At 43.2% G+C, this 25,542-nt stretch overlaps 1 protein-coding gene across 10 annotated transcripts in view; it reads right to left on the minus strand.

Annotated features, from left to right (window-relative positions):
- PALM2AKAP2 (PALM2 and AKAP2 fusion) overlaps nucleotides 1–25,542 on the minus strand; it is a 270,772-nt gene that overhangs the window by 14,411 nt on the left and 230,819 nt on the right. For all 10 annotated transcript variants that reach the window (XM_074811959.1, XM_074811957.1, XM_074811963.1 and 7 more), the window contains one exon: nucleotides 8,457–10,848. In XM_074811959.1, coding sequence (XP_074668060.1) covers nucleotides 8,457–10,848 — 2,392 coding nt within the window. The remainder of the gene's footprint in view (nucleotides 1–8,456; nucleotides 10,849–25,542) is intronic.

The raw sequence follows: 25,542 nt of genomic DNA on the forward strand, positions 1-25,542 counted from the left end.
GAGCAGGATGGAGTCTCTGTCCCACACACTCTGCATTCAGACAGGGCCCTCCAGTCTCCTGGAGGGAGGCAAGTCAGAGAGAAGTCAGGTTGCTCTCTGACTGAGCCCATTTCACCCAGGGGAGCCTGTGTTAAGCAGAGTGACCACAGCTGAAGAAGTGGGTAAAAGGCAGGCCAGAGCAGAGAGACCACTGTGACGAGCTGCGGGAGAGCTCAGGAGGTGGACAACCCACACTTCTTGGGAGAGGACGGCCTGCATTTCTCATCACCGGGTGCTGATCTGGGGTGAGCCACCCACCTTGTCTGGTGGGAAGAATGATGATGACAGTGTCAGGTCGTGGGCGTGGGAATAAGGTCCGGGGGACCTCAGCTGTGACAGGAGAAAGCAATGCTGAACAAAAATCCAGTTCCCTTTTCCATGGCATGTCAGTTCTTTGAAATAAGACAGTTCAATGGATGGGAAAGAAAAAAAGGAGAAAAAAACCCACCCCAAAACCCTTACAAATAAGTGAAATAATCCACAGGATCCTGCAGACTTTCATGAAACTTCCTGTTGCTGAGACAAATGAAAACCCTAGCTGCTCCTCCAAGAAGCATCCTGACAGTGGTAGCCACTAGAGAGCAGCCTTGAAACCTCCTGTAAGAAGCAGCAGGATTTATTCTTGAAGGAAGAAGTGAAACCTGAGTCGACATTATAAAGGTTTTTTACAAGAAATCCCCTTCCCAGTCTTGTTTCATTTCTGACCAGCATGGAAAAACCCAGCATCATTAGTTTCTCGTTACAGGCTTAGTTCATCTGACCAGTGGAGGGATGAGGCTGGGAATTCGTCCCCCTTAGATCACCCAACCAGAGACTGAAGGGGGAGTTTCTATGGGTCCAGGTTCTTCTCTGGGTGGCACCAGCACCAGCTCCACAGAACCGGGAGATATGATGCCAAAGCAGAGGCCAGCAGCCGGTCCTGAGCTACCCAGCTGCACCCCCATGTGACAGCTTGGACTGCTCAGCAGAAAGAGTAAGAACAACTGTCATGTTGCCCATTAGGTCCAGTGGGTAAAAAAGTCTGCTGAAAATGCAAGAACTGATTAAGGGTCAGGTATCTTGCTGTATTACTTCATTCTTACACTAGTAAGTAGCTGTCTTGGACGTATGCAAGTAATGCAGGAAGAAACAGGCTTCTCAGTTGTCTGTCCAGCTTTTGGTTTCCCCCAGGGATGCAGACGCATCACAGGATGCTCAGATCTACCTGAGACCTATGGTTTGTGTCCACAATAAATTATGCTTATGCAACCATTTTCTCTGAGTAAGTGTTTGAATTCCACTAAAAACTCAGGAATTGACAGCATCATTTCAACTATTTTCACAGAGGAATAAAAGTTCCTAAAACTTTTGAGAACTTTCAAGTTCCTAAAGATTTTGTGAGAACAGGTAGGCAGGTGGAAGAGAGAGATCCTACCAGTGCCAGCAGCATCAGAAAGGCAAGCAACCAGCATAACCATCAGTGAGGTTGTGGTTAGATAATGGGGTGTCTGAGGTTTCAGGGCTCTCAGAAAAACCAGAGAAAAACTCCATGAACCTGATCCAGAGCTCCAGTCCAGCGTAGACCTATTCTGCCAGATCAGACTGTGTTAGAAATGTTGCTGGGTTAATTTTCTTCTGGCAGATTTTCATCCAGAGAAGGTACTGTTCTCAGGCAGAAGAGTCATTCAGCATAAAAGCATCATGAGACACAATGATCACAGGCACTTTCTACTTCCACAGTCCTCTGCCCACACCTGATGAACACAGACACTGCTGGTGGTCCTTGCCCAAATCCAAGCTGAGTAATAAGGGAACTGTGCTCTGACTCAAACGGAAACAGGGTCACACTTGTGGATACCAGCAAAAACTGCAGACTGATGGTCACACTTGCAAATTAACAATAGTTACCAGCAGTGTCTTCTCCTCCAGGGAAACATAGTCCCCTGAGCTCACCTTTAGAGCTGTTGCAAGATAGAGTACAGGCTACAGCATCCCAAATCTTCACCTACACACTTAGATTTTTTCTTCTCTTTCAAAGGGAATCCAAAAAATGTTATGTGGCTTTAGCTCTGGTGATGGCTCCCTCCACTCTCTGGCTTCAGGGATCTAGTAGGAAGCTCCCAGAATTTGATTCTTTTAATTTCCTGCCTGCTGTGCTACTTGGGGCAGGCAGCAGCTGCTCCTATGGGGAACACTCTTTCTCAGCCCTGGGGAGAGGAAGGGAAACCTCAGGGAAGGGGCAGATGCTGCTGCGTCCCAGTCTGGTGCAAGACATCGCCAGACACCTCTGTAAAATCAAAGACATGTAAGAGGTGGGGATAAATTAGCTTTCTCCTAACCAAAACCTCTGCACAGCTCTTGGGAGCAAGAGGGGTTGTGATGATGACTTATACACCCTGTGGAGCTGGTGGGTGTACAAGCACTCGCTGCAAACTGAGGAAGGATGCTCAGCTGATTTGCTGCAATATCAGAAGAAACAGTGACCAAGGGGAGACCTTAGGACAACGGCCTGAGACACCACTAAGTAACAAGCAGGTACCAAGGGCCATCATATAGTGTTACCTATATGTAAGTGTATAAAGTACAAAGGAGATGGGAAGAATGGGGCTTCACACAAGTAAGAGCAACTATTTTACAGATGCTGTTGGTGGTTTTTAAGGACACCTGCACAGCAGAGAAAACTTTTCAAAACAACGTATTTCAGCAAGACAGACGGTTTTGGGAGACTGGTCTGTGTTGGAGTCAGGGAATATTTAAGTATGTAAAAAAAGGTCCCTCTTCTAATGTGGAGCCTTATTACCACTCCAGGTGAAAGGTGGGCTTCTTTGGTCTTCTTGAACACTGGGTGATCAACACAAATATGCAAACACACGAATGAACAAACATTAAAAAAAGAACCTCTTGAAGATCCTCTCACTTCATACACATTCTCCACTAGGGAGGGAGTAAGAGAGCAAATGACAGATGAGCTGGTATGCTGTTAAGGCAGTCCTGGAGGTGTTCAGGAGATGAGTGATGAACACTTCAGAGGAATCCTTGAAGAGAATGATGAACTTTTCTTTTTTCATATCAGTGCTTATGAAGGGGTAAGGAAACAGTATCTTCTGTAAACTCATTTCTCCTCTAGCCTTTCTCAAAACTCTAATTTTAAAAAGGGGTTCATGCATATGTATTGCACCTGATCCTTATTCTTTACATGTATACAGGGCATTAAAGATTTTGCAACAGTCACAAATACTAAAAATATCTTGCCCCGAAGTTTCTGCTTCTCCTCCCACCATGTAAGAAGTATCTTCAGGCTGTGGTTGAACCTGAGATGCTTCCTTAGTGTAGGTATTTAGTAGTGAAAAATGAAAGCGGAAAACAGTTTTCAGGCTGAAGTGGCTCCTCTGACAGTGGTTTACACTCCACAGCTGTTATTCAGGAGAAGAAAGCAAGGAGAAGCAAGCAAGAAGTGTCAGGTGCAAAACATTTCACACTGTCCCACACAACATCCTTGTCTCTGAATTGGAGAGATGAGGATTTAACGGATGGACCACTCAGTGTATAAGGAATTGGCTGGATAGTCACACTCAAAGAGTTGTGGTCAACAACTCGATGTCCAAGTGCAGAGCAGTGATGAGTGGCATTTCTCAGGGGTCAGTGTTGGGACCAGCGCTGTTTAACATATTTGTTGGTGATGTGGACAGTGGGATTGAGTGCACCCTCAGCAAGTTTGCTGACAACACTAAGCTGTGTGTGTGGTGTGGTTGACACGCTGGAGGGAAGGGATGTGCCATCCAGAGGGACCTGGACAGACTTGAGAGGTGGGCCTGTGCAAACCTCATGGAGTTCAACAAGGCCAAGTGCAAGGTGCTGCATGTGGGCTGGGGCAATCCCAAGCACAGACACAGGCTGGGCGATGAGTGGATTGAGAGCAGCCCTGCAGAGAAGGACTTGGGGGTATTGGTGGATAGAAAACTGACTATGAGCCAGCAATGTGCACTCACAGCCCAGAAAGCCAACCATGTCCTGGGCTGCATCAAGAGAAGTGTGGCCAGCAGGTCGAGGGGGGTGATTCTGCCCCTCTACTCAACTCTCGTGAGACCCCACCTGGAGTACTGTGTCCAGCTCTGGGGACCCCAACATAAGAAGGGCATGGACCTGCTCAAGCACATCCAGAGGAGGCCATGAAGATGCTCAGGGGGCTGGAGCATCTGCCTCATGAGGACAGGCTGAGAGAGTTGGGGGTGTTCAGCCTGGAGAAAAGAACGATCCGGGGAGACCTTATAGCAGCCTTCCAGTACTTAAAGGAAAGATGGGGACAGACTCTTTATCAGGGGGTGTAGGGATAGGATGAGGGTAACAGTTTTAAACTGAAAGAGGGTAGATTCAGAATAGATACATGGAAGAAATTCTTCACTGTGAGGGTGGTGAGACACCGGCACAGGCTGCCCAGAGAGGCTGTGGCTGTCCCCTCCCTGGCAGTGTTCAAGGCCAGGTTGGACGGGGCTTTGAGCAACCTGGGCTAGTGGAAGGTGTCCCTGCCTGTGGCAGGGGGGTTGGAACTAGATGATCTTTAAGGTCCTTTCCAGCCCAAACCATTCTATGATTCTATAAGAAAGAAAACAGCACCACCACCACCCCCCACTCTCTGGAGTGAACAGTTACCTGAAATTTAAGGGTACCCCATCACTTACATCTCTAAACTGCAACTCTCTACCTGGGCTTTTGCCATCCACTGAAATGCTCTCGTCTTAGTTCATCAACTGAGGACAACATCAGATGACTGCTTGGTGGGCAGCTCTCCCAGATCCACATGCAGATGGGTCTGAGTGCCTGCAGATGAGTGCAGGGAGTGCAACGTGCCTTCTGCCTCACTTGGCAATGTTTTGGTGTGGATGTGGCAGCTTCAGAAAAGCTTCTCCCAGGCATGGCTTCTTGCATTAGGGATTTCCCCATGCCACATCGAGACACCAAATATTGACAAAGGGTTTCTCTTCAACGGAAAAACCTTCACTGAACCAAGACCCCTCATGTAATGATATTCATACCTCCTTTGATGAACAGGATTACTCGAGCCAGGCACTACAGGAAGTTAGACACAAGTTCTTCATATTCTAAGTACTCCTAATAAAAGGAACATGGGAATTACACCACCAAATGTATGCTGGATCCTCTCGTGTCACACACTCATCATCCTGTTCACATAAACGATCAAACAGCCCCAGCTGCTCTGCCCAGGAGGGATGGTGTACCACCCGCACATTTTAGAAGAAAATCACTGGCTTGCTATGCAGCTGCTCAACACCTTGCCAAGTGCAGCAGGTGCTGCATCAAAACAACACAGGAAACATTCAAATTTAAATACAGCTCCCCAAGTATTTTGGGATCCACAATGACTTTCCATTTAGCCATGCTCAAGCATTTTTTTGGTCTTTCTTGGGTTTCCTCAAGCAGGAAAACCCAAGTTTTTGGGAAAGGAATTCTCACAGGTTCTTCCCTTCACCTTTCCAGAAGTACCCCGGAGAGGGTCTTGTCCTGTGTGCACACAACACATAGTTGTCGTTCCACTATCTGAGATGGGTTACATGGCTGCTTCAAAGCATCCCAAACAGTTTTAAAGGATACTTGTTAGCAATACAGAAGTTTATTACTAGGAACAACACTGGCTTGTGACGGGTGGTTGGCAGACACAAAATTTAGTGTTATCCTCAGTTGTATGAAAGTTGTATGCCAGGGTGATAAAAACAGCCTGTTTGCTATCTAAAGTAATTAGCAGTTATTTCACACATACACCCACATGAACTGTGTTAATCTTCCACACTTCAGTCAAATTAACAGTTCAGTTCACTGCAGTCTTTTTTTGTGGTCTGTGTTTCTGTTATCCACATATTGACAGTGGATATCAAAACAGTGGAGTGGCACAGGAGTAATAAATAACCACGGACCACCAGGAATCCTAGTAAAGCTACTCTACCCAGACCACCACCAAAAAGCAACCTGATAGGTAGGCCATTACAAATTCATGTAATTACTGCACCTTTTCAAAAGAGTTCTGGTGAGTTCACACTTCCTCACTTAAGGATTAGCAACAGATTTTTCAGATTCAGACTTGACTCCCTAATCCCTTTCTGCTGAGGTATCCTGATCTTAAAAGAAGAGTGCCAATTCTTTCTCTGGGAAAGGCAATTTCGTGATAGTCATACCTCCGTTTCTTCCTTTCATCACTATCATCATCATCATTTTTATTATTACTAGTATTACTATTGTTATTAGCATTATTACTATTATTTTTCTATATGATACTAGATATTCAGATTACAGTAACAGACATGTTCTACAGCATATTCCTAACTGTGCCTACCACAAGTAGATTTTTTTGCCTCTGGTGAATCACCTTTTGCCTCTTTTTGTAAATATTGAAAGGATGCTGTAAATATTAAAATAAAAGGGAAGTGGCTGCAACCTTCTAAGGAGTTACATGGTATCCATTCTCTCTATTTTTAAGGATGGCCGCAAGCTTTAACTGCAACATAGCTGACTAAAGGGAGAGCAAGGAGGAGCTGAGGGTATACAGCCTGCCACGCTAAGGGTGCCAAGCTGATTTCTGCCAGCTGAGAGCTCTGCTGAGCACATCCACTGTTAAAAAGCACCGAAAGTAGAAGATTTAAGAATGACTTTGGCAATGCTCTTTGTGGCTTTTTTGATCAATGACATCCTTACACATTGCCACATATTCATCTTTTCCTAGAAATTAATTCTTTGCCTTGTCACCAGCTGCAGATTGCAGTAGCTTGAGTCATTGGCTAATAGATCCCAATTTTCTTTCTTGAACATACAGCAGTTGGACATTTAAAGGAAACTGTCTGGAATGAGTCATTATAAATGTAAGTTTCTCATTCTCACCAGAATATAATTTACAGCAAACATTTTAACAGACACAAAGTAAATGCCTTGTGTAGAGAAATAAGAACGAACAGAAGTACACTGTTTTCCCAGATGCTCCATTAAAACAAGCATTAGTGTCAGCAGCCATTATCAGCCTCATTTCAAGCACTTGCAGTTACAGATGATTCCGATTTTAAAAGTGGTTGTGAGCACACCTTTACACGAGTCCTCCTAGCTGAGGTCTACGGTGTCCCATCTCTCACATCTTGTCAGACATTGCTGAAAACACCTCAATTTACGGAGACTCCCTATGAAAAATGCTGTTCTATAGGAGTAATAACAATAGCACTTCAAAGAAATTATCGACATCTGCTACATTTTTTGGCAAGAAACACAAGTTAAAATCATCCTCTTTGCAGAAGAAGCAAAACCAAGTATTAGCTATTATGTGCTGCATAACATTCCAAGTTCACAATCAGACTGGGTAATGGACTAAATCCAGACCTTAATCAAGTTTGCCATGACTTTCAAAAGAAAAGGATTACCCTGCACAATTTTGGGAAGCATCACTGGCTCAGATTTACACCAGTGGAAATAAGGATGGAATTTAAGTATTCTGGGTAAAATTAATACTTCTTCACAATGATCACTTAATAAAAAATTATAAGTACTTGCAAAGCATACGTAGGTCTACACTCATAAAAATCACTACATGGAAATAAGCCTGGCATGTGTTTTTGGGGGGTTTTTTTGGTTTCTTTTTTTATGTTATATTAAGAAGGCATGACTACTTGTTTTTCTATTTTGAAAAGGGGAAGGAGGAGAGAGATATGCTGTAACTGCTGGGAATACTACCACAAGGACTCAGAACCTGATCAGATGGAGGAGGACTTCTACTGAATCTATTAAGCATTTTGTTTGTGATGCCTGTTTAATTCAGCAGTGAATGACACCAGCTGAAATACATGGCAACTCACAGCTCTGAAGATCTTTCTACCTGACAAAGTTCATTAAGAAGACCAAGAAATACCTGAAAACAGAAAGCAAAACATACACAAAATGAAATCTGATGCAAAACCCCCAAATTTGTAAATCTCCACTACCTTTGCACTTCCTTAATGATGTGCAAGAGAACAGAAAGACTGTTAAAAAATGCTTTGCATGTTTGTCTTTCAAACAGCCACACAGCTGCAAAAAACACTGTTGTTGTTCCTTGTGATAATCCTAAATTTCAGTGGGTGGTCTGAGCAGCACAGCGATAGGCATGTCATGCTACAGTGTGGCAGGGGATGAAGACACTGTGCAGGGTTTCCTAATGATGATCAGCAATGCTATGTAAGTTACTTCTGCACTATATTTGGGAAGAAACAAAAAAATTCACAGGTGTGCTCTCATACAGAAAGTTGGGTTGTCCCATGCCCTCCTCCTGCCTGCAGTTTCCAGGCAAAGTCATGACAACCCTCCCACTCCTTGCAAAACGATCTATTAATTTAAAAAGGACATAAAAGCTGAATCTGACCTGACTATTCAGTCACATTTCATGTCCCCTCTGATGCTCTGGGTCTTACCTGGTGCAGTTTTGTAAGACACAGTTCTGGTGGGCATGAGTGGTGCGCTCTTCATAACAGGGCTCGGTGTCACCTGCAGACCTTGCCGCTGCCTCTTCAGCTCCTCTTCTCGTTCCTGGGCAGCTCTGATCTCCTCTTCTATCATCGACAAAGTCCGCTGCTTCCTTGACCGTAACTTGAAAGGGCCCACGGTCACTTCAGGCTCCTGTGTGGCCAGGATGGATGCAGTGCTCCTCAGCTCAGCTGCCTCTGAATATTTGCTGAAATAGCTGACTTCATGCTTGTTTTCCTCCACAAGGAACGGCTGGCTGGCTGAGTACACAGGTGACTGCTGCAAACTCCTCCCTTCCCTGAGTCCTGAGTCTTCCTCTTTTGAAGTCTTTGGTATGGTGTCCCTTTTTTCTTGAACAGGTGAAGACACCTGGGGTGGCTCAAACATTGGGTTCTGCTGCTCCTTGGCAGCTGGAGCTGGGCTGGTGGTGGCTGGCTGCTCTTTGACTGATGTCTCCTTTTCCACTGGGATTTCTTCTTCCTTGCAGTTTGCTTTATCCACCTGCTCAGCTATGGCTTGTTGGATGGCGTTTTGAACAAGCAGGCCAGCATGGTACTCCAGCTGGTCATCAATCAGCATGGAGTCTGCCAAGGTGGAGGAAGGTGAGTTGCAGCCCAGGTCGCTGAATGACTTGGAGATGCCTTCGCTCCTGCACTCTGCCGGAGTGTCAGCCTGCGGGGTCTGAGGCAGGGAGAAATCAGCCAGAGAGCTTTCCTGCAGGGCGCTCATGGTCTCATTGGAGGCACCACTGTCACTGATGTTATCCATGCTGAAGTCATTGGAAAGGGTCTCCAAGACAGTGGTATCCTGAGACCTGACAGACAAGTCATCCAAACCAGAGTCGAGCTCCTCTGGAGGGGAAGAGGCGCTGCCTGACTTTGGGAACTGGTCTAGCACACCCTGTCCATCATCCTTCACCACCGTGAAGACTGCTCTTGCACTCATGAATTCTCCATCCTCTGCCCACAGCTTTGAGGCCTGTCCGGCTCTGGGGCTATCACTGCATGGTAACTCTCTTACTGGGTCAGCAGTGGTAGTCTGAGCACTTGTATCATCATCTGAGGTACAGGAGACCTTCTGTGCTTTGATAACAGTGGTATTGTTACCCTCAAGCTGTCCTGTTTGCCCACATACTGAAATGGGTCTTGTCACGGAAGACGGTGGTCTGTCTACATGAGGAGAATTGAGGCTTTTGTAGAAGGGCTTGATGGAGAACATTTTGGGTGTTCCTGACCGTCTCGGTGGGGCCTGACCCTGAGATGGACCTGAATGCTCCATCAGCTGGAACTGCTTTCTGGCAGCTGAGAAGTCAATTTGCTCTGTGACAATGTCCTCTTTCTTGATATTGGCTGGCTCTGATGGTACAAAGGAGCAGCTGACCTGTTTGGGGGATGATGGTGTTGCACCTTGCTGCTGCTGTCTCTCCTTGCGCTCCTTGTACTTCTTGTGGGACTCCAGATGCTCTTCATCCAGTTGATCCTCCAGGATCTTCTCTTGGGGAGGGTTCCACCATTTGGCGGCAATATTGGGGTTTTTCTTGACCGCCTGGCTTTTAATGAGTTCTCTTCTTTCCTTTTCAAGTTCCATCATTTCCTCTGATGGTCTCACTTTGCGGACCCTGTATTTTTCCTTCTCTTCCTCATCTTCAAAGAGCTTTGAGGGCTTTTTATCTTCATGGAAGGCTCGTAGTTCAAACTTAGCCTCTTTCTTAAGGGTTGTAAGAGTTGTTTCTCCATCCTTAGAGGATCTTCTAGAACTGTTTGAAGAAGTGGGACTTCCTGGCACCTTCAGACTCTCCCTAGTGTCTTCCTTCAGTCCACCCAAGGAATGGCCATTAGATTTCAGGTTCTCATCTGTTACGCTAGCTTCCCGCGGTTCAACTATCAAGGGTGCCTGCTTGTCAGCTACATTTTCTTCCCTTTCACTGGGTACTGAATCATTACTGACATTAACAGATGCTCCTGAGCCATCCATAATGGAGACTGAACTTGGTTCAGGGGAGAATGTCCCATTAAGGGTACTATCTGCAGCAGAATCACAGCAATTTGCCTCCAGCACTTCATCTAGGTATCTGATCTCTTTAGCAACTTCACTATCCAGAGATTCATGCCTGTCCTTAAGTCCATTGTGGCTGGCAGCAGGGGAAAAGAAGTGGGTTGGATTGTCTATGGGATGAGGTGAAGCCACTGTGGTGATGCTTTTATGTTCAGAAACTGGAACTTCAATTTCCATTTTCTCTTCCTTTGTAGCAAGCACAGTAGCTGGCTCCAAGAAATTGGCACAGTTTTGGTCTCTGTTTTTTCTCAACCTGATGTCATCCTCAGGGATTCTGGAAGATTTCTAAAATAAAAGAGAACAAAACTATGATGAAGTCCTAAAAAGCAACATTTTATTTTTTGCAGAGTAAACACCATCTGGAAAGTAAATCCTATCACTTCTTAAACTGGAGATTAAATCAGCCTCTCAGATTGTGGCAAGGCAAGGTAAATCACTAACATGAAAAATAGAAAGTTACCTTACCATAAGCTAGACAAGGCACTAAAACAACAACAAACTTTCATTTAACTATCTCCCACCTGCTTACCATCCTCACTTTATCATTATTTCATGCCTGTGTCCTGGTTTGCCACTAAAAATGAGCTTTGGATTTCTGAGTTATTAATGACTTGGCAGTTTAGGTTCTTCAAAGGTTTGCACATGCAGCACATAACACTTATCATCTTGGTGTTTTAAAAATGCTTTCCACACCTAAAGGAAATATCATAATGTTTCCACAGATGAAAAGTATTACTGCTCCCATTATGCAGAAACAGATGCTAACATGCAGGAAGAGTAGGTGACTCATCCCAAGTCAGGAAAAAGGACATGGCAACAGCAGGGAATGTTCGTTTATCAGTGAATCAATCCCGGTCATCAAACACAAGGTAGAATTACATGGTGCTGGAAAGACATGGGGTCTTTCTCCAGCCCACATGGAAACCCACATGCAACTGGACCTAGGAGACAGGAAGCATTTGCAACTCCCACATCATGCAGACCACCACAAGGAGCATGACAGGGACCAGAGTCATGATCTCCTCCCTCCCACAGCTTTTATCTGCCGTGCAGATGCACTTGATTCATATTTCTTCCTGATGTGTTGCTTCTGCTCTCAAGGAGGGTATTGAAAGAAACCATTTATGTTCAGGTATGGGCAGATTTTACTGGTCAAGCAGCCTACTTAACTTCCCATGAGCAGTCTGAAGGAACTTCTGATTAACCTGGTAACATGCCAATGAATTTCTCAATAATTCTTTACTGCTGAAAGGCAAAGAAAGGAAACACCAAAAGAAAAGAAGAGGGCATTTTCAAAATTATTCTTCAAAAAGAACTTGCTAATTCTTCCTAATTCCTGAAGACCAGAAGTGACACATCTATTCACTTTGACTAACATTTTAAAACAGAAACTCGATGTCTAAGGTCTCCATCTCCCTTTCCACATGTGTTTCTATGTGTGAGGCATGAGGCATGGTCTTGAGAAGCAAATGGCACTGATCAAATCCTCTGAACTCAGTGGCCACCCAACACGGGCACCATTGTCTGCTAGTCACCCGCACCCCTGCTGTCCCTTATCCTGCATGCTATTAATACACAGTGGAGCAGCAGATGATCAGCTAGGAGAACAATGGCACTTACCACTGACCTGAACAATCACACTGCCTCTGGGTTTATATAGGCAGTAAAATGCATTTGACACACCTTGAGGAATTATAGCCAGCCAGCCAGCCAGAAGAGCTCTTTCTACAAGCACTTTGAAAGAGTTTTCTGTCTAATTATGTAGTTGTACACAGTTGAAGACAATGCTGGCTTCAAGCATTAGATACTTTCTTCTTAATTGCGCTTAAACATTGGGAAAAAACCTTTAAAAACAAATGACTAACCAACCTGCTATATTTTACTTGACATACTTCACTGGTTTCACCCGCATTTCACTTTCTGTTGAACCTAGAAATTCTCCAGCTGAAGTTTCTAGCAGTGCTCTTCTTAAAGCATATTACATTTTTTACCATTTAAATATCTAAATGTGGCTAGTTTCTTCTTTAGTTCTACTAAGGATATAATCAAGAAATCAGATGTTATGCAACCAAATACAGTACAAAAAGTCCTTACTTTTTTGAGTGGGCACATCAGGAATGGAAGAATAAACTTTCTTTTAACCTGAAAGGGCAAAATTTGCTCTTTGATTTGCCTGCAGAGCCCCAGGCATCATGACACAATGGGTACTCTGGTGAAAGGACTATGACTGCAATACCTTTCTGGTATTTTGGTTTATATCTCCCCTGCCTGACTTGCTGGTGCAAAACAGGTACGTTGCTGCCTGGAGCAGTCTGTGCAAAGTGACATAAGTGTCAGTGCAGGACTGCTGGCTGTTCCCTTTCATGCAAACCATGAGTGTGCCATCATGCTCCTGCTAACATTTGCTTCTAATCAGACAGATCAAAGACACTAGTGACATTGATAGCTAACTACATGTTCTCTGTAGCCATAAGAACACGACTTCAATGGATGCAGAAATCAGGTAACGAAGCTGTGTGCTCCAGCCACTGAAACACATCACCCTGCAGATCCAAACCAGAGCCAAAGGCCCCCCAGTCCTGGGCTTCTAGTACCTCCATGCTATGGAGCTGGGAATATGCCCCTGATTGTCCCAGAGACCCCATTCATTACAGCATGTCTAATTCCATCACCACTTTAATATATGAACCATTTCAGATCATACCATGTTTGGGTATTCCAGGGAACAGAACCACAGGCACAGTGTTTTACCATTTTCTTAACAAGCAAGAGCCAATCGTCTCATCATAGATGCAACCCATAGCTCACAATTAAGGCACATACATCTAACTGCCTAATCAGGGCACACACTTCTGACAGTAGGCAATTCTGAAAGTGCATGTGTCTGTGCAACTAGTGTGGCACATGTAATTATGTAGTAAGACAGACAATTATGCAGTAAAATCTATGAGGAAACATTGCTACTTATGGGAGGGAGCCTTTCTTTGCTGGGTATTAGTAACTGAGCAAGAATGGCTCCCAGCAGAGCAGAGAAGGCAGGAAGCAATGCTAGAGGATGAAAAAATATGATTAAAAAAACCACCCAGTTTTTCCCTCAACACATTCTGGCAGAATCTGGGGACAATTTCGGGAGGTCATGGCAATTAAAGTATGCTCCAGACACTCCTGTGAGGAGCAGAAGTTGATCTACTGATGAATTACCTGAAGAAAATAACGGAGAAATTGTAAGGATGAAAGCAGCTGACAAAATAAAGCTTTTCAAGCCATTTCAGGCCACAGAGACTGTCCAGGGTAACTGGCTGGGTCAGGGAAAATGGCAGATTGGGATGACGACACCATGGGTTGGAGGAGGCTTGAAGGAGGAGGGTGGTGGGACACACACAGACCCCCTGCCTCAGCTGTTTGGCAGAAGGAGGTGAGCTTGCCAGGGGGCTGCTTTGCTTCTCGGTGGTAAGTACGTATCAACAGCTTTGTATTTGCTGCCTACAGGGAGGAGGCTTTTCAAAGCCTGCAGCATTACAAAGGCCTGTAAATGGGAAAAGGGCTGCATTCAATCCTAATTGTAGCCAGCAATACAGCATTCACAGTGATTCCCATACACTGCTCATCTAGGCCCAGAGCTTCCAGAAGTTACTGTTACATTTACACAGTCTCTGAATGTTCATTCATTTCTGTTTAAGTCAAGATGCAACTGGGTAATTAGTGTCATTTCTACAATGCTGCTGCACTTTAGTAAACTGCAGTTATTAGCAGCTTAGAGAATTATTAGCATATTTCCTCCTTGGTTGAATTCTTCATCTACAAAAGTGTAAGTGTTTGGGCAATCAACTCTTATAGAAAGAAAAAAAATGTGGGTGTGCTACTAGCAAGACCCAGCTAATGTACTGCCAGTGCCTTCCTTTGTTTGAAGCAATGCAAAATGCATATGACAAGAAGTGGGAGGCAATCCTGAGACACATCCACATTCTTCTGAGGCAACAGTGGTGGGAAAGAGGAGAGAGGAAAAGATTAAACATTAAAACTTGTCATGGTTTAAAAAAAAGCTAAAACAGTTTCCTCATTGCAGGCTTCTATCAATCACTCCAGCCAAGTTTCAGGACAGCTTTTGATGCTGTTGGTCTCCTGGCATCATTAGCATTGTTGACTTTCCATTTCTTCAGGTTTCATCTTCCTTCGGAGATATCCAGTACTGCACCTGCTTCTCCTCCCACTGCCTGATCACTGAGGCAGTGCTTTGTTCAGCCCTTTCCCCTCTGCTCTTGGATCTAACTTTTGGCCCACCACGCCTCTAGCAGTTTTAATACAATAGTGTAACTTAAAATCATATTTGCATGTGGTGGACTGGCTAATCCACATCTCCCTGCTGATGTCAGTTATCTTCTCCCTCTTCACCTACTGTCTTGGCCTGCCTCTCTGATGTCTCTTTGCAAAACAGAAGGAACCAAATGATGAATTTGCTAGGGGGCTGACTCTGGCAAACCTTCAAGAGACCAGCTGCTTTCATTCAGCTCATCCTTTTGAAGAACGCAGTCACCATCTGCATCACAGATGGAGTCAGTCCCAAGCACTGCAAAGATACAGAAGTCATCTGCACCTCTGTGCTTCCAGATGGCCACCCTGTCCAGTGGGAAAACCCCTAGCCACACAGGTTCTTGCTAGCAACAGAAAGTATTTCTTTAGAGAAGTAGTTTTCTGTGGAAGAATGGTACAACACAGAAGTGTTGCCATTCTTAAAGACGAAGAAGAGCAAAAGCAGAGCCGTACAAGGTGCTACCACCCATCCCTCACAGCTCATGTTTGCTACCACACAACAGGTGCTCAGAAAGGTGTCACTATCCCATCCCATCCCAGAAGGGAATTATCAGCCCAAACCACTGTGACAGCTCCTGTCTCATGCCAGCTGGTGCACTCCCTCCTTCCCACTGTGGGCTCTCATGGGGTGGCTGCCACCCTGTCCACCTCTAAAAGTGTGGCAATCTTCCTCGTCACTGGAAGGACAAGAATTCTCCAGGTGGGAGCCTTTGCAGAAAGACGTCCAAAGAAATGGGTCAAACACTTTGTGTTTTGGAAATTTCCTGTTTGGGTGAGCTAAGAGAAAGCTGAAGCAGAGAAAAACTATTCAAAAAGATCCTGGAACTGGGGAAGAAAAGGGATGCAGCTGAGGATGAGGGGCTCAAGGAAAGGGAGCGCATTTCTACTCACATTACCTACAAGAACCACATCTTTTCACTAACAAAACAAATAAAAAGCAGCCCAAAAGCAAAGTGTTGTTTTCTTGCTCCTGTGTGAAAAGGTCCCATTTTTCCATACTGTATTTTTATACTGACTCCTAAGGGGTTTTAAAAATATTATGGAAAGTGTTGGCCAAAAAATTTACTATTTTTCACTTAATGAAACTGGATAAAAATCAAGTTTCAGGAAAAAAAAAATCCCCAAATCCTGTTGCCAAATTTTGTCGAATTTAAGACGTCAGGCGCATGCTGGCACTACCTTGAATAGTTCCATTCATAACCCTACTTGCACACAAAAAGCAAAACCTAGCCTGTTCCTCTCACAGTGCAGTACACAGTGTCTTCAATACAGACGGAAACCATTTCTGATGACTAAAATGTGTTAGCATTGAGTGTCACAAGTGACATTCTCTGTAAGCAGCTCTCTACACTTTTCAGTGACTTGTCTAAGGTAGCCAGACAGTACAATAGGCAAAGCTGGTTCACCTTTCTACACACTTCAGAAATCACAAGAGTACATTCTAAAAATCAATGCAACTTCATACTACCTCCCCCTAAGAGGCAATGGGGGACTCTTTTGGAGTACAGATAGTAATATGGGATGTGATGATACAGTGCCCAAATAAGCACCTCTTGGAGAGCTTGCTGTGTGACATTTTCTGAGTGGTTTTCCAGTGGTATGCTGTTTTTCTGTCTGTTTGAGAGAAGGAGTTGTGATTGCATTTGCTCAGAAAGCATGTGAAAGGCTTTGCAATTTTCTTTTTCACTCCAGCTGAGCCACAGGCTTCAGCTTCCCCATGTGATACACTATAACGCTCTTTCATCAAATCAAAGTCCAATCTTATTTTGCTGCTGTAATAAATTAAGGATGGAGAAAAATAGCTCAAAAATTATGAATACTTTAATGATGAACAAACACTGTATGGTAGGATATTTTAATGATGAGCATGTAATGAATGATACCATATTTTTCCAACCATGTCTCTACAGCTCCAGTATTTTCTGTGCCCTCCATGACAAACAGTTGAAGTTTCTCCCAGGCAAGCCAGGATCCACCTTTGGAATAACCATTACTACTTCCCACTAACTCCAAGGTATGTAAATTGGAAGCAGTTTTTTACAGGTAGGAAGTCATCTGATCCTTTATGCCAGTTATTTTCTCTTACTCCCTAAAAATATAGATCTGGTCTCTCTGTGAAGAATTTGCAACCTTAATGACTTGATCTCAGCTATTGCTAGAGGGGCAAGTAAAACAGATATCTTCCTTTTTAAAATTAAATGCTTGTGCAGCTGTTGTAAAAAATCACAACAACCCAAACGGCTTTGTATGAAATATCTTTGTATGAAATATCTTCAATTACTTTGTATGTGTGGTGGTTTAGCCCCTGCCGGGGTCTGAGACCACGTGGCCGCTACCCCTCCCCCACAAAGGGAGTGAAATACAAAGCCCCAAGACTGAAATAAGGAAAGGTTTAATACAACAGTGCAATAGCAACACAACAAACAACAACAATAACAATAACAGTAATAGTGATAGCAATGAACAGAGCAAAATAGCTACCAAATACAGCAGTGAGAAGCACGATGTACAAAACCATGCGCACCACGCTCCCGCGCCAGGAAAAATGTGACCTGCCAGGATGTGACGTCTGCATGGTATCTGAATAACCCGGCTAGAGCTAGAGCTCCCCTCCTCTGCTGGGGAAACTTAACCCTATCCTGGTTAAATCAGGACAGTATGAAATATCTTCATTCCTGCAAAGAACTGTACCTGCATGAAGCACCTGCATGGACAAAGTGATTTATACGGAAATGAATATTGAGGGACAAAAGACTGCTAACTTTTGAATGAAAAGAAATATCATCTCTGATAAAGAAAAAACATCACAGAGGTTATTAAAATACAATGATTGCGTAACTGGCACTAGGGAAAGCAGTATACAAGTGTTGTGGACTTGGGTTCTACAGTGTGTGGGGCTGGTTAGCTTTGCTGTGAAAGCTCTGTTCAGTTCTACAGTAATCAAGATGAAAATCTGAAATTACAGGAAGCTGTGATTAAACTTTTGTTCAGAAGCTGCAGCACCATTCCGTACTGCCTCACTCCACCCCCCCATCTTCTATGAGCATCCAGATAAGAGGATGCCCTGAAGAGCTCCAGAATAGCATTTCACACACATGGGGAGAACTGGGAGCTCCTAATACCCAAGAGATCAGTAAATTCGTGATAATACGATTTCAGGTACAAGCACCTGCTTTCAAAAGACCATTCTCTTGTTCTCTGCACTGTTGAGGTTCTTGTAATGTAGGTCAGCCTGAAAGTGCAGCTGCATCAGAGCAGTAAATGCATGCATAAGAATGCATTTCATCCAGAAAAATGTGTTTTTCTCATCACTCTCATCAGTTCAAATCCCAGTCCTGATGCTGCTTTCACTTCCAAATTGATTTCTATTTCAAAAGAAAATTTCTATTGCTTCACTCAGTTCCCTAGGACAGATGACCAGGGCAGTACACCCTGTGTGAGGGCATGGGAAATAAACCAGTGCTGCGAAGAGCCAGCATTAGACTCAAGGTCAGTACAAATGTGTTAGCGTATTCATCAATCACACCACCACAAATGATTAGTACTTTTTAAACTTTGTTACATATTTTTCCTAAGACTTACTTTTCTGTGGCTTGTGTCTAAAATCTGTCTTTGCTGAAACAAAAACAAATGCGTCTAACAGCTGGGATATTTGATTTACAGAGCATGTAGTGCTAAGTCACTTAAAATGTTAAATATGATCTCCTGAAGCAGTCTCCAATGCTACCTAAGGAAGTACAACAGTTTACTGGAGGAAATGAAGAGCACACCATCCAACTAACACAAGGAACACTATTAGAAATTACACAGTTAGAAAACCGTCCACTACCTGGCAGGGAATACAAGGTATGACATAATCCTTAAGGAATTGAAGGAGAATTTCTTCTTCACAGCTGAAGGTTACAGATGAGGTCTTGTACCATGAACCATTGCATTTGCAGAGCCCCCTTGGATAGGCTTTCCTCAGTCAGTTCTGGTGGATCTGAGCTCAAGGCTCATGGATCTGTTAGTAGTGCGCTCTCATGTTCAGCCTTTGGTGTGATATTCAGTGAAAGTGAAGAAATCCCACTTGAATAGGGACAGAAAAATGTTCATCTTAACAGAGTGCCCAATATAGATACTGAGTTGAGCAGAACATGGCTTCTGAACATATGAATGAAAAAAATCACACTTCTACGAAATGCTGCAGTTGAAATTTGCCCAACACACGTTGGGGATGGAACAATTGCTCTGGTAAAGCATGATCTAATCCCAGCGGGGAGGGGAAAGGATGCTAAACTAAGCCTTGCTTTTAATACTCTCTAACCCATCTAGATAATGTCAGCACAAGGAAAGGGTGACCTTTACGGTCACTTGCATGAAAAAACAATGAGAGAAGGGGATTTCCAAAATTCCTTAGTCGGGGTTCCTGTTCCATCCAAAGAATGAAGCTACAACCCTCTTCTGTAAATGCAAGATCTAGAGAAAAATACTGACATTAATCATTTTGGTGCATGAGAAAGGGACCTCCTGAAGAACGAATTTGGGTTAGTCAGGGGCAGGAGGAAGGCAGTAAATGGAGACAAAAGGCCACGCAGTTCACTTGTTCTCTGAGCAGATATTACGGTTGCTGGGAAAACTGTTTTAATATGTTGGAGGAACAGAGATAAACCTGCCATAACTGTACAAGTAAGCTTTCTGAGATGTATTAGTATTAAAGTCTTCTGATAATACAGATTCTTTCACTGGCTGATACAGTTCTGTAAATCTTTCATAAATGGCCTAAACTGCATTTTCTGAACAAAGATACATGATCTCTCCATGCTGGAGCTCTTTCACCACTTACTTTCAAGGGCAATATAGTAGGAACTGAATGCTTTAACTGAAGCAAGCACTACAAACCTTTGCAATCAAAGCCTAAGAGAGATTATTTTTCACTTTCTTTCACCTCTCTGCTTCATACATGCCAACTGCTGGAGATCATACTTCTTTTAACTATTTCCTAAAGCCTAATTAATACTTACTGCACTTGTAAAGAGCATGACTGTTCAAAATCTACTGGAGTTTGACAGTTAGAAGTGATGCCGCAGAGAGGGCTAAAGGAACAAATTATGCTCAGAGATGTGAAAAAAAAGCTAAACACATATTTCTCTTTGAGAGCTGAAGAAGGTTAAGAATTATTATTGGTGCTTTGTCTCTGTCAGTAGAACTTGTTACAGCTGCTCTCATCCATTAGGTTAAGACCCATCAAAGCAAAATCTCCTTAAATGAAGGTATGCCTAAGTTAACTGTGCATGGTGCAGCACATCTCACCCAGTGGTAGCCTGCTCTGCTCTGAGCACAAAGAGCAGGAGAATGTTTATTTCACTGCAGGCAGTGAGCCTTGGGAGTACCAGGCCTGAACCAGCCAGCTGGCTTGACCACTCCATCGATTGCCTTCTCCCCAGTTTTTCAATGAAATGTGGTTATTTTAAAGCTAGCAGTCCATAAAACGCTCTATAAAGAGAGTGCATGTAGTGTCTCAAAAAGGTTTCCATTTATATTTAGCTTTATCCAGAATGTATTTTAGGCTGTTACCTCCAGACTCAGGCAAAAAGCAGATCACTGGAACATTATCAAAGGAAAACTGAGAGGACATTAAGCAAGAGAAAAATCTAGCCTTGTCCTAGCTCAAAATTTGCTTGAATTACATTGGTGGAGAGGGGGAAAATACGATGGTGATTAAAGGCTATAATGGAAGTCTCTGCCAATAGCTGTGTTATGCACACTAGGGGAGAGAGAAGCCACTTCCAACAAGAGCCTGGCACACCACCTCCTGAGTCATACTCTCCAATCTGTCACCATGCTCAGAAACCCATCAGGAAACCACCACACAAAAATGCTTTCACTCCAATCTCCTTTTCCAGAAACACACCATGGTGAAAACAGCATTTGGGCTACAAGCTAGAGGTTTTACACAAGAGCCAAAACCTCGTAACTCAAGGGGACTACAATTTGAAGGGCTCTTCCTCTAAGGGCATGCAGGTTATTTAACTTTCTGGATGGTACATGTAGAAAAATACCCAAGATACACCCACAAAATGAAAACCACTATAATTAAATGATGAGTCCAACGTGGCCAAGATGATCAGGGGACTTTGACACACCATTTCAACAAACAGCCAGAAAATAAGTGATATTTAACAGAAAAAGAAGTCAGACTACAGGGTCTACAGAACAGTTTTGCTAGTAAAAGGCCAAATGTGTACAGTGTCTAAAAAGGAGTATGTTGCTAAATTCTCCACATGCCATTGCTGTCCCCAGGCTATAAATATGACTTACTATGTGAGTTAGGCATTGTGAGCAGTTAGCAGCTTCATCTAAGCTTTGCTCATAGCACAAACTGAGCTCTACAGTCATCACACTATCTCCTGCAGGAGAGTATTTCACTGAAAGTGAGAATTGGATAGGACTTTTTTCTAATTCCTTATTTGGGAAAAAGGCAGTTGAGAAATCCTGGGGAATAAGACATTCCCTTTCAGCACCTACTACTTCCTATCCCCCTGACCCTGCTCTCCTCCCCTCTTCCAACCAAAGACTCATTATTTCTTCTTTTCCTGCTGAAAAGCCACTGATTAAATGACCTACAGCACATCTGGACTACATTAGGATATTATTTGATTAAGGCATTCATCACTTGCTCTGTCAGCAAGTGGGGAATTAAGATAATGGTGGGGGAAAATGGTGCTAACTGAACTGGCTATTCCAGCTTAAACTGCTCTGCTTGAAAAGTCTGCTCCAGTCCCTCAGTTATGGGTTCTTTTTTTTCCTAATTACAGAGAAATGAAATAAATATTGGTTAATTCATTTAATGTTGGCAAGATCATTAACGCCCAGTAAGCTGTTACATTAAGGGTTGCTGTCATCTGTATTTCTCAGACAATTTGCGATCTGATAGGAAATGCTTGCTTGGTTCCCCATTAAACTGCAAGCAGCACCTCACATTTCTGTACAAACAGAAGTTTGACACATTCCGGGTCAAGTCGCTTTAGGGGAGAGGGGGAACAGACAAAAATGGCTTAACCAGATCTGCTCAAAAGCGTATTGTTTACTAGCCCATCACACAAGCAGCAGCTCAGTTTTCAGTATTTGACGAGACTGCATGAGCCTTCAGCTATGAAGTCCGTGTACATAAAATCCCAAGCACACGCTAGAAGGAAAGATCATGTTGTCTTGGCTTTCAGATACTTTACCCTAAAATATCCTTCCTCATTTCTCAGGAGCTAAAAAATGTATTATCCTGATGTATGCACAGAGGTATCAGCTAAGTGTCACGGCATGCATCAAATGCCACAGACACCCAGAATGCTGTTGCTGCTAAATGTGACTGCTCACAGTAGTACACTTAATTTCCTTCAATGCTATACAACTAAAAGGTGAAGCTGAACAGACACCCTTAAAGCCTCTTTATCGAAAGCTGAAGTCTGCTTTACAGTGTCAAGAAGGATAACACACTCTACTGGGAAACATACCCCTTCAGAACAACTGAAGTATTCAGCCAAAAGACTTTGCAAGTGCTTACTAAAGAATATAGACACTGAACATGTGAGTGGTTTTCCTAGTTATCACATGCACAGGATATACAAAAGTATCTTTTCACCCTAGAACCAATATTCTCCTGTATTACACCTCAGTAGAAAGTTGTAAATTTCAGAGAGCTCTGTCTACTGTTTATAATGAACAAACCAGCCACTGAGCAACGAATTCCACAGCCATCACAGGGAAAAACAGCATTGTAAATACTCCTCCCACTATCGAATGATAAAGGCTCAATGAAGATACAAGTCACAGGTCAGAAAGCTTAGCTTACCCATTCTCTGTTCCTGTAAACTCTGAAGCAAACCCCCAAAATGTCGTTTTCCACAAGAGCCTTTTTTTGGCTCGTTAAGCCAAATTCTTTCTCCAGATCGTTACAGGAGTGTGATGTCACGGGCTGAGGGAGGGCTGGTTTGTTTTTTTGTTTTTTTTTTTTTTTTTAAAAAAAAAGGCAGCCCACACCCTCAGCCCATTCACACAAAGAGGCTGTTTTAAAAGGAAAATGCCAGTTCACACTACTCAAAGAGAGCATGACTTCACTTAACCTGTAAGGCAGCCACCTCCTTAAGAGATCCTCTCAAAATCATCATGTTGGCAACCGACGCAAAGACCTATTTTCAGCTAGCATAAGCTGGGGTTTACTGTTGTAGGTTGTTCTTGGTTTGGTTTTTGGGTTTTCTTTGGGCGGTGGGGGTGGGGGGCACAATCCAACGACACAGCATGTGGCTGGCTTTGTACTAGAAAGTAAGAATTACACAAAGGGCTGCTATGAAAGACACAAGCTCCAAGCAGTAATTAGCAGTAATTTTTACCTGCTAGGAAACAAAAAAAAGGATTGACTATATTCTTTCCACAGGAGAGGCTTAAAGGGTAACTGAATGCTTAGGGCACCTTTGCTAACCTTCTGCTTCAGAAGACCCTGGTCAGGGCACTGGTCTCCAACCTGTAGGAAACGTGGCAGCCACGTGGAAAACAACTGAAGACAGGGAACGTAAAAAAAAATTAGAAGGGAGGGTGACTGGGAAGAAAAAATGCAAAGTTTTCTACAGCACAATACTTGTTCATTACTGCTGCCTGTGGGCTAGTGACATTTGAGCACCCCTGGATTAGGTTTCCTGGAAGCTTGATAGTTAAAGCTAAAAACATGAGCTATTTTGACCAGGCATCCCCTGCGAAGGCCCTCTGGACTTTGGGTTAAAATAGCTTGAATTTAGTGTCATGCTACACATATTGCTATAGATGACATAGCTTAAGTGTTGGAATAGTGTATTTTACTCACCTGAAGAATTACATAAGATACTGATTTGCTTTGTAACTACTTCGAAGGCATCAGCAATGGGAAAGCACTGCCATCCTCTACCGGCAATGATGAAAAAGAACAGCAGTGATATTTTTGACATGAGAACCCTTGAAGGCAGAGGTAGCTCACCTCACCTGATGCTCAACTGCCTGCCTGAACCATGTTAAATGAGGCAGGTCAAGCCTCTACAGTTTTAAAATGGGTAGGTAAGAAGGTCCTTGTCACCAGTTCAATGAATCTATGGAAACAGAATGGAAATAAGAATCTTACAGGAAAAAAAGAAAAGACACTCAACATCCCTGTCCTAAAATAGAACTAAGAGTGGCTTTGCTGAACCTAGACAGGAAATACTGTGTGCATTCATATACCACCTCTCATACTGTCTGAACAAGGGGTAGATATTATAAGACACAGTTATAGCTTTTCCCATATTAGCCTTTTTTCCCTTTCCACCATCCAAGAATTCTATGCCATGATGAGGGATAATGCTTCACTGAAATTAAATTCTGTATTAAACTGTATGGATTTAAACTGCAATTTTTATAGCTCCTTATTGATTAAATATGAAGTTCAAGTAACCCTGCTTCACCTGTGGTCACTGAAGGAGCAGAAGGTCACAAGATATTTATCTTATGTACTCTCCCTGCCACCAACCGTCTAAAGCCCCGCTTGCCCTGGAGGTCACTGGAGGACACAGCTGTAACTGGAGCACTCCCCAGGTGTGCAGAAGATGGTGCTCAAGACACTTGTTTGCTGCAGACTCACAGGACTTTCCCACTTGAGAAGCAAATGCTCTTTTCATTGAAACCTAAAAGAGTTGCACTAGGAAATAACTTTTTAAAAAAATCACCTGTTTCTTATACCAATTAGTTTTGAAAAATAGCAATAACAACATCTCAACATACTGGTTTGTTGCAAGAATGAACCAGGCTGTTGGTAATGAAGATCTTGTGTACAGTATAGCAGTGTAGTTTAGAAGCAAAGACAGCAGATACACCCTGTTAGACCCTCTTCTGCTACAGCTCACCTCAAATAAACAAACAACCTTTTTTCCTCTCAGGAATTCATATCCACCATTGCTGTCAACTTTAAATAAGCTGTGTGGTTTTATGTTTTCCTTAAAGTCTCAGTCCCTTCCAAGAGAACATCAAGTTTATTTTAAAAAAATAAAGTTCTAGTACTCTTGGTTGAAGTGAAAAGCTTGAACTGAAACCTGAAATGGATCAAGAAACAAATAAAGATGTCACAAGTCCATCTCAAAGTTGCCCAAGAATACTTTAACGTTATTCCTCTTAACTTCTTGAAGTGCAAAGATTCTTGACATCTCTGCATTTTGAACCACCTCTCCTGTATGACTATAAGCAGTAAGTCCCTGGGCCCTGGGTCCCCTACATCACAGTATACTGAAAGGCAGTAAGCGTATGAAGATTGAAATCCGGTGGAGTGTCTGTATGAGTATCACAGATCCACTGAACAATCAGCAACTATTGTCTTCTGGAGACATCAAGGGCAAGATTATAAAAGACAGAATGATGCTGGCCTCAGTATCTGAGAATAAAGGACCATTTCAAAGTGATTTACCTGTTTCAGTCCTGTAATCTTCCAAATTTGCAGCACAAATTCACATTAAAGCGAAGGATGCTGGATTTTGTGGCTAAATCTGTGTATATGAAAAGCTAGTGTGAGGCAGACAACTCTGGTTTTGGCTGCAGATCTGAGGATTCTCTGCTCTGTAGCCAAATTTGTCTCTCAGAATGACAGGTCATATGCAGTTTTAGTGCTGAATTAAACTTATCAATATGAAAGACTCTTAA

This window comes from Strix aluco, chromosome Z, assembly GCF_031877795.1.
Source record: "Strix aluco isolate bStrAlu1 chromosome Z, bStrAlu1.hap1, whole genome shotgun sequence".
In the NCBI taxonomy this organism is placed as follows: domain Eukaryota; kingdom Metazoa; phylum Chordata; class Aves; order Strigiformes; family Strigidae; genus Strix; species Strix aluco.